A 16,650-nucleotide genomic window follows, 5' to 3' on the forward strand; every position below is an offset into this window, starting at 1 on the left:
ATACACATACCCCAAACACTGGGTACAGGAAACACATTTTGTTTATTTCAGAATATTTCATTGCATCAACAGAGTCAAATGATATAAAAATGTTCTACAAAGGGGGGCAAAAAAAAAAAAAAAAGGACATGCTCATGTGAGGCACACATTTAAAAGAAAATAAAAAATGTTTTCCCTAATAAAGACACTCATAAAAATATAGTCTTTTAATGCCAATAGCCTAAATTTTCCAGGAGGCTATAATGTCATCAAACACTTCTGTGAGCCATGGGAGCAGAGTGGGGAGTAACAGAGAGCTGAGAATGACAGCTGGGTCTGTGACCACCTGTCTTTTCTCTGTCACATCTGCAGTTCCCTGCCTATTTCTCCATTTCCTTTTTTTTTTTTCTGTAGGAAAACATTCAACTGACTATAGACAGTATCAACAAACTTTTGTCCCAATTTCTGTTTTTTTTCCCCTAAAGTATTTCAACCAGCAAACCTGGAAAGCCTCATCAAACTCCCGCCTTCTGACACTCGCAATAAATTTTTTACTACTTACCTCCAGCCGCTCTGCCACTTCACGTCAAAGTGACCCTTGCTCCCATCCACACAGATTCAGAGTAATTTGCTTTATGGATCTGTGACCCAGGGGGTCAAATAGTCCACTACAACTAAGACATAATAAAGTCGCTCTTTGCCTCGAGTTTTGGAAACCTATGCTTAGGGGCGGAGGTTGGGGAGGGTGGAGCGCAATCTACTTTGACATGATTTCTTCTTTATAAACCTTTGGCACTTGTTACTCATTAAAAATAAATGCTGTGGGAAAATAGAATTTACTGCTTTCAGAGATTCACCACTGCCATTGTTCAATGTTTGTTCAATTTCAATTACCTGACATTCCAGAAAAAAGATCACTGCTGAAATTATTTTTCTCCTACCATTTTAGAATATAAGTGGTTTCAGAAATTTAAAATAAGCCACAACAAATATGTGTATTCAGCTGTTGATTTAATTCTAGTCCTTCCCCTGGACTTAATGTACCTCTGGACTTAACCATTTATACCCCTGCATCAAAATTATCACATAACCTGGCAAGTTGTTTAGTCTGAAAGCTAATCTTCAAGAGATCTGCTTATTTTCTAAATGTCTCTTCACTGCCTTTATAGAAGCTTTTGAAGTCCTGCAAACCATGCAATGTTAACAAACTTACATATTTAACATCCATGATATTAAATGGCAAAGACTCTCAAAAGGACTCTCAAGTATCTAACTTATCTTCTTGATATCTCAAAAAAATGATAAATTATCATAGAAAACTTGAACACATAAAATTGGAAAGAACAAATTAAATGACCTCTCCCTCCATCCCAGTCCCATCCCAAAGAGAGTAACTATTAAGAGTGTGGCATATTCTCATCTTTCTTCCCTTTGAATTTTTCACAGTGAGGGCCAAACCTGCCCTCCTTCTACGTTTCTTATCTCAGTGAATGAAACACTACCCACGTGTGTGCATGGACCAGAAATCTGAGGTCACCCTTGATTTGGCCATCTTCCCTGTTTCCCATAGCCAGTCTTTCAGATGCCAACACCTTAATACTACAAACTCAACTTATCCTTTCCCTCCCTGTTGCTCTAACACTAAGTTCTGGCCACATTATCCTTCAGTTGGATTACTGCAACACATTCCCAATGGCTTCTCTGCCACTGATCTTCTCCCACCAGCCCATTCTCGTAGAGGTCAACCAGAATAATTTCTCTAAGAGGAAGGCCAATCATACCATTCCCCTGAGCAAATTCTTTGACTGGTTCCCAATGCCCTGAAAAATAAAGTTCATCTATCCCCAACATGGTTACAAGGCCATTCACAGGTTGGCTCCTTCTGATTTCTCTGATTTTATCTTTTGCTCCCTAACTTTGCTCCAGCCATATGTCATTACTGGTAAGTTAGAGCACACTTTCCCTGCATTGCTTAGAACAATGTCTCTATTTGCTCGCTTGCTAGCTGCTACTTCTGCTCCCACTTAGATGTCACTTCTAGGAGCCCTAGGAGTGGGCTTGGTGTCTTGCCTAGAATTCCCCAAAGATCAGCTTGGTTTTATTTTTTAAATCCTTCATACTTCATTGAAATGCCTGTTCAGTGCCCTCATTGAAATCACCTGCTTCTTTTTAAAGTATAAAATCTCGGGACACAGCTCATTTTTTTTTAACCATTATATCTTTAGTATCTATCTAGCACAGTGCTTGGCACATAGAAAGTGCTTGGTGAATACTTTCAAATGATTTGAGAAATAGTAACTACATTTAACATTTATCATCTGATTTAGTCTGTTTTAGTTACAGCTACATAGTTATTTACATAGATTGCAAATTGCTAATTTTTCAAAATATTCTCTTGAATTGCTTATTTAGTCTTTCTTGTTTGATCTAAGTGCCACAATCAATTATATTTTTTATATACAAATCAGAGTTAAGAGGAAGACCAAGAAACAGAATGTAAAAGAAAAGCTGACTGAGAACAACTGATTTATCCCTATAAATGCCATGCTTTGCACAAACACTTTTCCGAATTAAAATTTTGGAAGAGGAAATTGCAAAAGAAAGACATAGCTTATACCAGGGTATAGCTGCACTCAGCTTTAGACTTAAAGAGAGCTGTAGATCAGGGTGTGAAATGTTGCTTTACTAGTTACGATAGTTGTGAATTTGGGTTATGTTACTTAATCTGTCTGCTTCTCCCCTCCCTTTTTGTCTTTCGAAAATAACCTGGTTGTGAGGAAGAAACATAACAAATGGAAACATCTAGCACTTTGCTGGCACAAACATGCTGCCCCCAAAAATGGATGCTATGAAGATGACATCATAAACACAGAGTTAAGTAGCTAAATACATTAATCTCTGACAGGATATGATAGGAACCATTGCCTAAGGCAGTGCAGTGCCTTAGTCGTGAAAGTGCATGTGAATCATCTGGGGATCTTGTTAAAATGCATGTTCTGCTTTAGTGGGCCAAAGGTGGGTACTGGAAATCTACATTTTTAACCAGCTCCCAGGGGATGCTGATGTTTCTGGTTCCCGGACCACCCTTTGGGTACCAAGACCCTATAGAATAAACATAATCATCCCATCTCCTGAACTTGGTTGGGCTCAAGACACTGGTCAGGGTAAGTGATAAGTGGTCACACTGTCAGGATAGAGGTGACTCTGTCATCTGGTAGGACCCTCACCATAGAGAAATGTCACCATATCAGCAGAGACCCATGTCCATGACACTCCATACACCCACTGAAGGTTGCCATCACCATGTAGGCAAAAGTAGGATCCTGCTTCACCCCTGCACCTTCCACCCACACCTCTCAGTTTTAATATCTTTTTGGAAATTTTTTTTCTTTTTTCCAGTCTCCTCAGAAATATTTTATTTTACCTGATTTCACTTAGTAAAAAGTTTGAGAGTCCCACACTATATGATTTGTTGCAGAATCCCCATCCCTTTGGAACAGCCCAGCATGGTATGTATACTTACCTTACCTGATTGGACATTCCCCATTGATCAGAGCCTTGGCACTGGACTCTAAGTATCTTAACCTTCAATTAACTCAAATCATTATGCAAAACCATATAAGATGTGGATACACTGGCATTTTTTCCTCCTTTATTGCCACAAATTTCATGGGGACCAAGAGTAAAAAATGCATCAATTTGAGGTTTCTGGAGTATGAAACAGTATAAATGATATATATCCCTTAGAGGGTTTGCCTCACTGCAACTCTGCAGCTCCAATTAGGATGGACCTCTGTGAATTTTAATAATAAGAACACACGGTAGCCAGTGCTGGCCAACTGGAGTTAGTTTGCCCCGGAGGTGAGATATTCAACTACATATCCACTAAAAGAACACTACATTTAGATACCAAAATCTTTTTCCTAGACTAGAAAGGATGTTTTTTAAAAAATTTATTTATTTATTTGAGAGAGAGAGAGCATGCAAGAGTGGGGGGAGGGGCAGAGGGAGAGGATGAGGGAGAATCTCCAGCAGACTCCACTCTGAGCACAGGGAGCCCAACCCGGGGCTTGATCTCATGACCCTGAGATCTTGATCCTGAGATCATGACCTGAGCTGAAATTAAGAGTTGGAGGCTTAACCAACGGAGTCACCCAGGTGCCCCTAGAAAGGATGATTTTTATTTAACCCTTCCTGCTTGTGGACAAGGCTACAAAATACAGTCAAAAATCATATTGAAAGAAAATACCACATGCATCACCGGGGTAACTATAGGATAATTCTACCCCATAGCCCATGGAATTTGATGAAACGTAACTTTGGAGCAAAATCTGTCCTCCTTGGAACTCGAGATCTTAAGAAAGAGGAAAACTTACCAGGTGTAGATAATCTGTCCTCTGGGATGAGTGTAGAGTATAATGTAGCAGTCACCACCATAGAATTCGCCATATGAGTTTTGATCAATTTCGATCCTACCATTATTTTCTACACGCCAAATCTGAAAGGAATGGAATGTGTGTAACAAAATTAAAATTTTCTTGATCTAATAGTACTTCTCAGGAGTTAATTTTGGGAGGGGGGTTAGATCTATTGTTAAACAACTTTTAAATACTTTTCTAACTAGCTTACAAATTAAGCAATGGGAAGAAATTTTATCAGTTTGACCGTTTGTTCACTATTAATACATACCTCCTGTTTGATTGATTAGTGAAAATAACACGAGACTCCGGTGGAATAAGGAACTAAAATATTCGGCTCAGAAATATGTCTCTTAACTTGCATAAAATATTTCATCCATTAGGAGATAACTTGTTTGTTAAAAACATTTTTTCCCCTGCACTGTAAGGCATGAAACTATTATTTCTTTAGGCACGAGTGGCAGATTGGGGCCAAATAATCAAGATGCCAATTACTTGAGTATTTTTAAGAGGCATCATCTAGGCATAAGACTGAAAAGGTAAAAATAGGCAGAACCAGTTTTTGTTTTTGTTTTTGTTTTCTAGTTTCTCATCCTCATCACAGATTAAAGACGCTCCAAGTTGGAGAGATGAGAGCTGCAGGTGAACCAGGAAAGTAACACTAGAGAGCCTGCCAGGCACTGTGCGCATGAGCACCCTCCTGGGGAGCGTGAAGCTACACCCCTTCCCTTGAAATCTGGAGATGAAGGAGCAGCAGTGCTTTCAGAGAGACGCACGACATCCTGGTGAGCAGGGGAGAAACAACAGCACTATCGGGCTAAGCCCAAAAGCCTAGAGAAAGCCCCCAGGCTTCCGAAGTCCGGGGACGACTCAGGAGGACATCTCGGAGACAACATGACCCAACACAAGGAGACTGCAGCTGGGACATGGTGCTGGGGAGCCACATCTGCCAAGAGGCCCTGCGGCTGTGCAGAGCTGCAGAAAAGCACGTGTGAGCAGGAAACAGGCTCAGACTGGAAGCTGATACCCCTGGAACAATGGCCACGAGGTGCCTTTCTCCCTTTGCACTTCCCACAACCCCTCGATGGCTTAGATGCATACTTCATGTCTTTGAAAAGAGGCAAAACTACTTCCTAAATCTCTTTCCCATTCACTTTGCTCCAGACATTGTAGTAAGTCTTGGGAATACAAAGATAAAATAGTCAATTCCTACCCTCCAGGAACTAACGAGAGCACTAGGAAGAAAAATAAACAGTTTTGCAGTCCCTAGATGATGGTTCTGTGAAAAATATCACTTATGGTTTGAGCACAGAGAGCTGCTCCAGGGCAGAGGGAGGGCTTCTCAAAGAGGTGCAGCTTGTGACTGAACTGAATTAGGCAGGAGGACGAGTGGAGACTTTAGCCAGAGGGAGGAGGGTGAGGCAGCAAGGAGAGCAAGGATCAAATCCTGGAAGACCTTGTGGGCCCAGCTGAAGATGGAGTGCCATTAAAATATTTTATAAGACATAACATTACCCAGGTCTCATTAAGTTAGATGACTTAAGAGTAGAGGGTGAAGAGAGTTGAATTAGGGAGAATTATAAGGGGGTTATGAGCAATTTTTTGTCAAAAAATGGGAATAATCAACAAACAATTTGAATGCTCTAAAAATATTTATGAGTTTAGCACATGCCCAATTTGCTTTTGTGAATGCCTGTAAGATACAAGGAAAGGTCTAAATAATGGTCATTGGTACATTCAGAGCAACTCGCCCTCACTGGATAATCCCAGTTCCAGGAGCGGGAGCAATTCTGGACCAGGAAACAAGATGACTGGGTTCCACAACATGTCTCTAAGATGATAATGAGGTGATCTTGCACAAATCACCTAACTTCTTGAAATCTCAACACACACACTGTAAAATAGGATTGAAGGTCAGAGAGTATCTCTTCTGGATTTAAACTCCCTGATTTAATATACAGTCATGGTCCACCTTTATTAATAAGTAAAATTAACAAGTAAAATGACAAGTTTGTAGTCTTCTGAAATTACATTTCCAGGTGTACTGGCATAAATGGACTTGATGAAAACAAACAAACACAAACAGGAACAACCAAATACCTCCACTTTGCCGGAACCATCATCCACCATATTGTGCTGGGCGGCCATCTGCGGAGAAGTATGTAGTTTTGAGGCATCAAATGGAATTTGTTTTATTCGAGCCACTTTCTCGGTGACATAGACTTTCCTGAAGCCATCACTCTGATCTTTCTCTCTCCAGTCCTTAAAGAACTGTTTGAAGATTGGTGTTTCCCCTCCTTCTGGAAGAACTTGAATCTAAAATTTAAAACAATAATAATTATTATAAAAAGAAAATAGAGGAAAAACATTCATCCAGGAATGGAGAAAAAACTAAGGAAATGAAAAGACTGTCTTGGTTTCTGTGATGACAGATGTAAATTAGAAGCCGGGATCCATAAGTGAATGTAAAATGGAAGATTATCAGATATGAAGGTAAAACAATCCAACTGTACTTTTTGTCACAACTAAAGTGATTGCCACTGAATTTGGATGTTTGAAGTAAGAACAAAGTTCTTTCGTGTTACCATTACACATATGACTGGTTTTCTGCATTAGGTTTATAAGAGATCTGTGACCTGGAAGAAATTATCTCATTGTGTTCCTTGTGCCAGGACATAAAACTGAAGAGAAAGGATGAGGCTGAAAGACTCAGAAAAGGAAGAGTACCTAGTCAGGTGACTAAGCTGATGTCAATGAAGCCAAATATTATGTGGGTATTAGCCCATGTCTGCACAACTTGCTCTCAGGACTAACTGAAAAGTGCTCTCAGTGCATTCAACTGTGGTTGATCATCTTGACTGAAATGCCATGGAAGAAACAGATGGGGTCTTTTTTTTATCATGCAGCCCCATGGAAGGTCTGATCTCCAGTTTCTGCAAAATTCCATCCTCCACAAAGCTATGGTTCTAGGGACATGGGGCACAATGTGGCACACACATAAGGGAAGAATGACTTCCATGCATAGGTTACTTTGAACCAAATTCTCTCATGAGTTTTATGGAGATAGGATGAGCTCCCACATTTTAAATTTTTTTTCTAGCCAGCTCATTTTCACGCACACTTACTTGGGTATTGGTGGAATAATTCATTTGCTTCAGAAATTCTTCAGCTGTCTTCATTGCAGCCTTTCTCTCCTGGGGATTAGCATCTTTACCTAAAATAGAGGATAAATGAAAAAGACAGAATCCCAGAGAGGGAAGGTATTACATGATTATTAAATACTTGCACACCAAGTAATAAACATAATTATAATTTAATTTAAATATGACACTGAGAATGGCAAAAATGTCCTGGTATGTTAAATATATTTATTAATATCATAATGATCGCTATATATGTATAAAAGATTCGTTTTATATTGCCCTAATGCTTTCTTTAACCCCATCGTTCCTGGCAAATGATACTAGTAGGAAGAAAATATGGTTTTCATGTCTGCGTTTTACATGAGCTATTTACAGATCAAGTCTCAAAATCATAGGTTTTTTTTTAATCAGAAAAGATGTTTTCTTTACCTCTTCAAAGAAATAGCTGTAAATCTGAAGCACAGCTACAACGTCAATGGTTTACCTTTCCATACGAAAATCTGTTTTGCAGCACCGTGGTCCAAAATAAAGCATTCTTCAGAAAGCAGCATTGCCATGGAGAAGGGGTTCTCTTCTGCAACCACAGTCACTCTCATGGATCCACTGGCATCTGAAACCTAATATAAAAACTGTTAGCTTGTTTGCAGATAATAAAAATGTCCTAAAATTACATTATGGTGATGGCTGTACAACTCTGTAAATGTAACAACAACCATTGAATTGTATACTTTAAATGGGTATGGTACGTAAATTATATCTCAACAAAGCTATTTAAAAAAAAAAAAACAACAACAAAAATCCATGAGCCAAATTATACCCTAAAAGGCTTCTTCAAAGTCCTTTGAACAATCAACAAAACTAAAAGACAATCTACGGAATGGGAGAAGATATTTTTGAATGACATATCTGATAAAGGGTCAGTATCCTAAATATATAAAGAACTTACATAACTCAACACCAAAAAACCCCCAATAGTCCAAGTAAAAATGGGCAAAAGACATGAACAGACATTCCTCCAAAGAAGACATACAGATGGACAACAGACACATGAAAAGATGCTCATCATCACTTATCATCAGGGAAATAAAAATCAAAACCATAATGTGATATCACTTAAACCTGTCAGATCGGCTAAAATCAAAAACACAAGAAACAACAAGTGTTGGCAAGAATGAGGAGAAAAAGAAACCCTCATGCACTGTTGGGGGCAATGCAAACTGGTGCAGCCACTGTGGAAAACATTATGGAGGTTCTTCAAAAAATTAAAAATAGAACTACCATCTGATCCAGTAATTCCACTACTGGATATTTAACCAAGAATACTAAAACAGTAATTCAAAAAGATTTATGCACCCACACCTATGTTTATAGCAGCCAAATTATGGAAACAGCCCAAGTGTCCATTGACTGATGAATGTGTAAAGAAAGTATGGCATGTATATAAACAATGGAATATTACTCAGCCACACAAAAGAATGAAGTTTTGCCATCTGCAGCAACATGGATAGATCTAGAAAGGATAATGCTAAGTGAAATAAGTCAGAGAAAGACAAATACCATATGATGAAACTCATATGTGGAATTTAAGAAACAAAACAAACAAACAAAGGAAAAAGAGAGAGAGAAAGATACCAAGAAACAGGCTCTTAACTATAGAGAACAAACTGATGGTTACCAGAGGGGAGGTGGGTGGGGGATGGATGAAATCTGTGAAGGGGTTAAGAGTACACTTATCACGATGAGCACTGAGTAATGTACAGAACTGTTGAATCACTATATTGTACATCTGAAACTAAGATAACACTAAATGTTAACTATATGGAATTAAAGTCTTTTGGAGTAAAAGAACCATTAATAAAAAGTGAAGTTTCAACACTGGACCTAAAGCATGAGAAAATAATAATGATAATAGTAATGGCTAAGGTTTATTTTGTTCTCTCATTAATCTATTCTCCTCTGCACAAAATGACAAGACGGAAAAAATCACCTCAACAAAAAGAACAAGAGGTAGTACCGACTGCCAGGGACCTACTCAATACGGACATTAGTACAATGTCAGATCTAGAGTTCAGAATCATCATTTTAAAGATACTAGCTGGGCTTGAAAAAAATATGGAAGTTATTAGAGAAACCCTTTCTGGAGAAGTAAAAGAGCTAAAATCCAACCAAGTAGAAATCAAAAAGGCTATTAATGAGGTGCAATAAAAAATGGGGGCACTAAGTGCTAGAATAAATGAGGCAGAAGAGAGAATCAGTAATATAGAAGATGAAATGATGGAAAATAAAGAAGCTGAGAAAAAGAGAGATAAACAACTACTGGATCACGAGGGCAGAATTCGAGAGATAAGCGATACCATAAGACGAAACAACATTAGAATAATTGGGATCCCAGAAGAAGAAGAAAGAGAGAGAGGGGCAGAAGGTATAATGGAGCAAATTATAGCAGAGAACTTCCCTAATTTGGGGAAAGAAACAGGCATCAAAATCCAGGAAGCACAGAGAACCCCTCTCAAAATCAATAAAAATAGGTCAACACCCCGACATCTAATAGTAAAACTTACGAGTCTCATAGACAAAGAGAAAATCCTGAAAGCAGCTCGGGAGAAGAGATATGTAACCTACAATGGTAGAAACATTAGATTGGCAACAGACCTATCCACAGAGACCTGGCAGGCCAGAAAGGACTGGCAGGATATATTCAGAGCACTAAATGAGAAAAATATGCAGCCAAGAATACTCTATCCAGCTAGGCTGTCATTGAAAATTGAAGGAGAGATAAAAATCTTCCAGGACAAACAAAAACTAAAGGAATTTGCAAACACAAAACCAGCCCTACAGGAAATCTTGAAAGGGGTCCTCTAAGCAAAGAGAGAGCCTAAAAGCAACATAGACCAGAAAGGAACACAGACAGTATACGGTAACAGTCACCTTACAGGCAATACAATGGCACTAAATTCCTATCTTTCAATAGTTACCCTGAATGTAAATGGGCTAAATGCCCCAATCAAAAGACACAGGCTAACAGACTGGATTAAAAAACAAGACTCATCGATATGCTGTCTGCAAGAGACTCATTTTAGAACCAAAGACACCCCCAGATTGAAAGTGAGGGGGTGGAAAACCATTTACCATGCTAATGGACACCAAAAGAAAGCTGGGGTGGCAATCCTTATATCAGACAAATTAGATTTTAAACCAAAGACTGTAATAAGAGATGAGGAAGGACACTATATCCTACTTAAAGGATCTATCTATCCAACAAGAAGATCTAACAATTGTAAATATCTATGCCCCTAACATGGGAGCAGCCAATTATATAAGGCAATTAATAACAAAAGCAAAGAAACACATCGACAACAATACAATAATAGTGGGGGACTTTAACATCCCCCTCACTGAAATGGACAGATCGTCTAAGCAAAAGATCAGCAAGGAAATAAAGACTTTAAATGACACACTGGACCAAATGGACTTCACAGACATATTCAGAATATTCCACCCCAAAGCAACTGAATACACATTCTTCTCTAGTGCCCATGGAACATTCTCCAGAATAGATCACATCCTAGGTCATAAATCAGGTCTCAACCGGTACCAAAAGACTGGGATCATTCCCTGCCTATTTTCAGACCACAGTGCTTTGAAACTAGAACTCAATCACAAGAGGAAAGTCGGAAAGAACTCAAATACATGGAGGCTAAAGAGCATCCTACTGAAGAATGAATGGGTCAAACAGGAAATTAAAGAAGAATTAAAAAAATTCATGGAAACCAATGAAAATGAAAACACAACTGTTCAAAATCTTTGGGATGCAGCAAAGGCAGTCCTAAGAGGAAAGTATATAGCAATACAAGCCTTTCTCAAGAAACAAGAAAGGTCTCAAGTACACAACCTAACTCTACACATAAAGGAGCTAGAGAAAGAACAGCAAATAAAGCCTAAACCCAGCAGGAGAAGAGAAATAATAAAGATCACAGCAGAAATCAATAAAATAGAAGCCAAAAGAACAGTAGAACAGATCAACGAAACTAGGAGCTGGTTCTTTGAAAGAATTAACAAGATTGATAAACCCCTGGCCAGACTTATCAAAAAGAGAAGAGAAATGACCCAAATCAACAAAATCATGAATGAAAGACGAGAGATCACAACCAACACCAAAGAAATACAAACAATTATAAGAACATATTATGAGCAACTCTATGCCAGCAAATTAGATAACCTGGAAGAGATGGATGCACTCCTAGGGATGTATCAACTACCCAAACTGAACCAGGATGAAATAGAAAACCTGAACAGACCTATAACCGCTAAGGAAATTGAAGCAGTCATCAAAAATCCCCCAAAAAACAAAAGCCCAGGACCAGATGGCTTCCCAGGGGAATTCTACCAAACATTTCAAGAAGAATTAATACCTATTCTTCTGAAACTGTTCCAAAAAATAGAAACAGAAGGAAAACTTCCAAACTCTTTTTATGAGGCCAGCATTACCTTGATCCCAAAACCAGACGAAGACCCCATCAAAAAGGAGAATTACAGGCCAATATCCCTGATGAACATGGATGCAAAAATTCTCACCAAAATACTAGCCAATAGGATCCAACAGTACATTAAAAGGATTGTTCACCATGACCAAGTGGGATTTATCCCTGGGCTGCAAGGTTGGTTCAACATCCGCAGATGAATCAATGTGATACAATACATTAACAAAAGAAAGAACAAGAATCATATGATCCTCTCAATAGATGCAGAAAAAGCTTTTGACAAAGTACAGCATCCTTTCTTGATCAAAACTCTTCAGAGTATAGGGATAGAGGGTACATACCTCAATATCATAAAAGCCTCTATGAAAAACCTACAGCGAATATTATTCTCAATGGGGAAAAACTGAGAGCTTTCCCCCTAAGGTCAGGAACGCGGCAGGGATGTCCACTGTCACCACTGCTATTCAACATAGTATTGGAAGTCCTAGCCACAGCAATCAGACAACAAAAAGAAATCAAAGGCATCCAAATTGGCAAAGAAGAAGTCAAACTCTCACTCTTTGCAGATGATAGGATACTTTATGTGGACCCCAAAGACTCCACCCCAAAACTGCTAGAACTCATACAGGAATTCAGTAAAGTGGCAGGATATAAAATCAATGCACAGAAGTCAGTGGCATTCCTATACACCAACAACAAGACAGAAGAAAGAGAAATTAAGGAGTCGATCCCATTTACAATTGCACCCAAAACCATAAGATACCTAGGAATAAATCTAACCAAAGAGACAAAGGATCTGTACTCAGAAAACTATAAAATACTCATGAAAGAAATTGAGGAAGACACAAAGAAATGGAAAAACGTTCCATGCTCATGGATTGGAAGAACAAATATTGTGAAGATGTCAATGCTACCTAGAGCAATCTACACATTCAATGCAATCCCCATCAAAATACCATCCACTTTTTTCAAAGAAATGGAACAAATAATCCTAAAATTTGTATGGAACCAGAAAAGACCCCGCATAGCCAGAGGAATGTTGAAAAAGAAAAGCAAAGCCGGCGGCATCACAATTCTGGACTTCAAGCTCTATTACAAAGCTGTCATCATCAAGACAGCATGGTACTGGCACAAAAACAGACACATAGATCAATGGAACAGAATAGAGAGCCCAGAAATGGACCCTCAACTCTATGGTCAACTCATCTTTGACAAAGAAGGAAAGAATGTCCAATGGAACAAAGACAGTCTCTTCAACAAATGGTGTTGGGAAAATTGGATAGCCACATGCAGAAGAATGAAACTGGACCATTTCCTTACACCACACACAAAAATAGACTCCAAATGGTTGAAAGACCTCAATGTGAGACAGGAGTCCATCAAAATCCTAAAGGAGAACAGGCAGCAACCTCTTTGACCTCAGCCAAAGCAACTTCTTCCTAGAAACATCGCCAAAGGCAAGGGAAGCAAGGGCAAAAATGAACTATTGGGACTTCATCAAGATAAAAAGCTTTTGCAAAGCAAAGGAAACAGTCAACATAACCAAAAGACAACCGACAGAATGGGAGAAGATATTTGCAAATGACATATCAGATAAAGGGCTAGTATCCTAAATCTATAAAGAACTCATCAAACTCAACACCCAAAGAACAAAGAATCCAATCAAGAAATGGGCAGAAGACATGAACAGACATTTTTCCAAAGAAGACATCCAAATGGCCAACAGACACATGAAAAAGTGCTCAATATTGCTCAGCATCAGGGAAATCCAAATCAAAACCTCAATGAAATACCACCTCACACCAGTCAGAATGGCTAAAATTAACAAGTCAGGAAACGACAGATGTTGGCGGGGATGTGGAGAAAGGGGAACCCTCCTACACTGTTGGTGGGAATGCAAGCTGGTGCAGCCACTCTGGAAAACTGTATGGAGGTTCCTCAAAAAGTTGAAAATAGAGCTACCATATGATCCAGCAATTGCACTACTGGGTATTTACCCCAAAGATACAAAAGTAGGGATCCGAAGGGGTACGTGCACCCCAATGTTTATAGCAGCAATGTCCACAATAGCCAAACTGTGGAAAGAGCCAAGATGTCCATCGACAGATGAATGGATAAAGAAGACCTGGTATATATATACAATGGAATATTATACAGCCATCAAAAGGAATGAGATCTTGCCATTTGCAACGACGTGGATGGAACTGGAGGGTATTATGTTGAGTGAAATAAGTCAAACAGAGGAAGACATGTATCATATGATCTCACTGATATGAGGAATTCTTAATCGCAGGAAATAAACTGAGTGTTGTTGGAGTGGGGGGTGGGGTGGGAGGGATGGGGTGACTGGGTGATAGACACTGGGGAGGGTATGTGTTCTGGTAAGCGCTGTGAATTGTGCAAGACTGTTGAATTTCAGATCTGTACCTCTGAAACAAATAATGCAATATATGTTAAGAAAAAAAAAGAAGAAGAAGGTAGCGGGAGGGGAAGAATGAAGCGGGGGAAATCGGAGGGGTAGACGAAACATGAGAGACGATGGACTCTGAAAAACAAACAGGGTTCTAGAGGGGAGGTGGGTGGGAGGATGGGTTAGCCTGGTGATGGGTATTGAGGAGGGCACATTCTGCATGGAGCACTGGGTGTTGTGCACAAACAATGAATCATGGAACACTTCATCTAAAACTAATGATGTAATGTATGGGGATTAACATAAGAATAAAAAAAATAAAAAAATAAAAAAAATAGTAATGGCTAAGATTTGTTGAGATTTCTATATAATATGCACCAAGTGATGAACTTTACATGATTATTTACTAATTTTTATAGCAATTTTTTCAACTAGGTAATAGTCTTATACTTATTGCACACACACAAAAGCTAAAGCTTAAATATTTATTCATTTAACATTTACTGAGTGCCTACCATATGCCAAGCACTATGCTAAGAAGGCACTGGCACATTACAGTCTATGCTTATAGATAGACTGTTTTCAAATTAGGTCCTGCAAATTGTCAAAGTAAATTTCCTCTGTCACAAATAGTTATTTACTTAGATTCTTGAAGTTTGGAAATAACCACACAACATTTTTTTTAGGGGCGCCTGGGTGGCTCAGTCGGTTAAGCATCTGCCTTCGGCTCAGGTCATGATCTCAGCGTCCTGGGATTGAGCCCTGCATGGGGCTTACTGCTCAGCGGGGAGTCTGCCTCTCCCTCTCCCTCTGCCCCTCCTTGTGCACGCATGCTCTTTCTCTCTGTCTCAAATAAATAAATCTAAAAATTAAAAAAAAAATTTAAAAAGAACAGTTTTTTAAAGTTAAAGGTAGTCTTGCAAAATTGAAAGTGATATTAATGCCCAGGTTAGAATTCCGTTTTTCAAAGGCCAGCTTATAGGCTGCAAGGTAATCACCTGGGCACTTGATAAATATGCAGATTCCAGGGCCCTCCCAGTGGTGGAGTTTTGCAGCATTGTGGTGGGACTTGAGTTCTGTTTTTTTAGAAATTGCCTAGGTGACTCTGCTTCCCAGCTTTGTTCTGCCATCCCAAATTAAAGTATTTTCAAACAGACTTTGTATTTTACATATATGCAATACATTATATATCCACTAGAGGGAGCAATGATTCAGGATTAACATCTTCACATTTAAAAACATTTCTTCATCAGTTCCTAATGCTGCCCAAGAGGGAGAATCGTTTTATTTGATGAGGCAGCATAAAAGGTATTTGTTAAGCTGTTGAAAATGGGTTTTAGAAGCAGTAACGAAAAAGAGGTGCCATGAAGTCTTAATTTTTAAATTTTTATTTATTTGAGAGAGAGAAAAGAGTGCGCATACAAACGGGGGGAGGGGCAGAGGGAAAGGGAAGAGAGAATCCCAAGCAGACTCTACACTGAGCTCACAGTCTGGGGAGGGGGGGTGGGATGCCGATCCCTCGACTGCGAGATCACCACCTGAGCCGAAACCAAGAGTCCCACGCTCAACTAACTGTGCCACCGAGGCACCCCCTCGAATTATTTAGAATAACAATTTCTGTGTGGCTTATATTAAAATCATGAGTATTTAGCAGCAGTCGTGACCACATTTTCCTTTGCCATCTAGGAAGAAAATAATTCACTTCCCCTTTACAAAACGCAAGTTATTAGACACAAGTTAGTAACTTGATCGTCATTCAAAATCAGTTTCTTTTTTTATTGTTATGCTAATCACCATACATTACATCACTAGTTTTTGATGTAGTGTTCCATGATTCATTGTTTGCGTATAACACCCAGTGCTCCATGCAGATCGTGCCCTCTTTAATACCCATCACCAGGCTAACCCATCTTCCCGCCCCCCTCCCTCTAGAACCCTCAGTTTGTTTCTCAGAGTCCATCGTCTCTCATGGTTCGTCTCCCCCTCCAATTTCCCCCCCTTCATTCTTCCCCTCCTGCTATCTTCTTCTTCTTCTTCTTTTTTAACATATATTGTATTGTTTCAGAGGTACAGGTCTGTGATTCAACAGTCTTGCACAATTCACAGCACTCACCATAGCACATACCCTCCCTAATGTCTATGACCCAGCCACCCCATCCCTCCCACCCCCACCACTTCAGCAACCGAGTTAGAAGTTCCCTTCAAGAATAGCAAATATA

At 39.2% G+C, this 16,650-nt stretch overlaps 1 protein-coding gene across 2 annotated transcripts in view; it reads right to left on the reverse strand.

Moving 5' to 3' along the window:
* SCIN (scinderin) overlaps window positions 1–16,650 on the reverse strand; it is an 85,913-nt gene that overhangs the window by 18,419 nt on the left and 50,844 nt on the right. For both annotated transcript variants that reach the window (XM_064575201.1, XM_064575200.1), the window contains exons 6-9: window positions 8,025–8,157; window positions 7,523–7,611; window positions 6,498–6,713; window positions 4,356–4,477 (exon numbers count right to left, since the gene is read on the reverse strand). In XM_064575201.1, coding sequence (XP_064431271.1) covers window positions 4,356–4,477; window positions 6,498–6,713; window positions 7,523–7,611; window positions 8,025–8,157 — 560 coding nt within the window. The remainder of the gene's footprint in view (window positions 1–4,355; window positions 4,478–6,497; window positions 6,714–7,522; window positions 7,612–8,024; window positions 8,158–16,650) is intronic.

The sequence above is a fragment of the Mirounga angustirostris genome, unplaced genomic scaffold (assembly GCF_029215605.1).
Source record: "Mirounga angustirostris isolate CCGP_5_RB_7025 unplaced genomic scaffold, mMirAng1.0.hap1 SCAF_12, whole genome shotgun sequence".
In the NCBI taxonomy this organism is placed as follows: Eukaryota; Metazoa; Chordata; class Mammalia; order Carnivora; family Phocidae; genus Mirounga; species Mirounga angustirostris.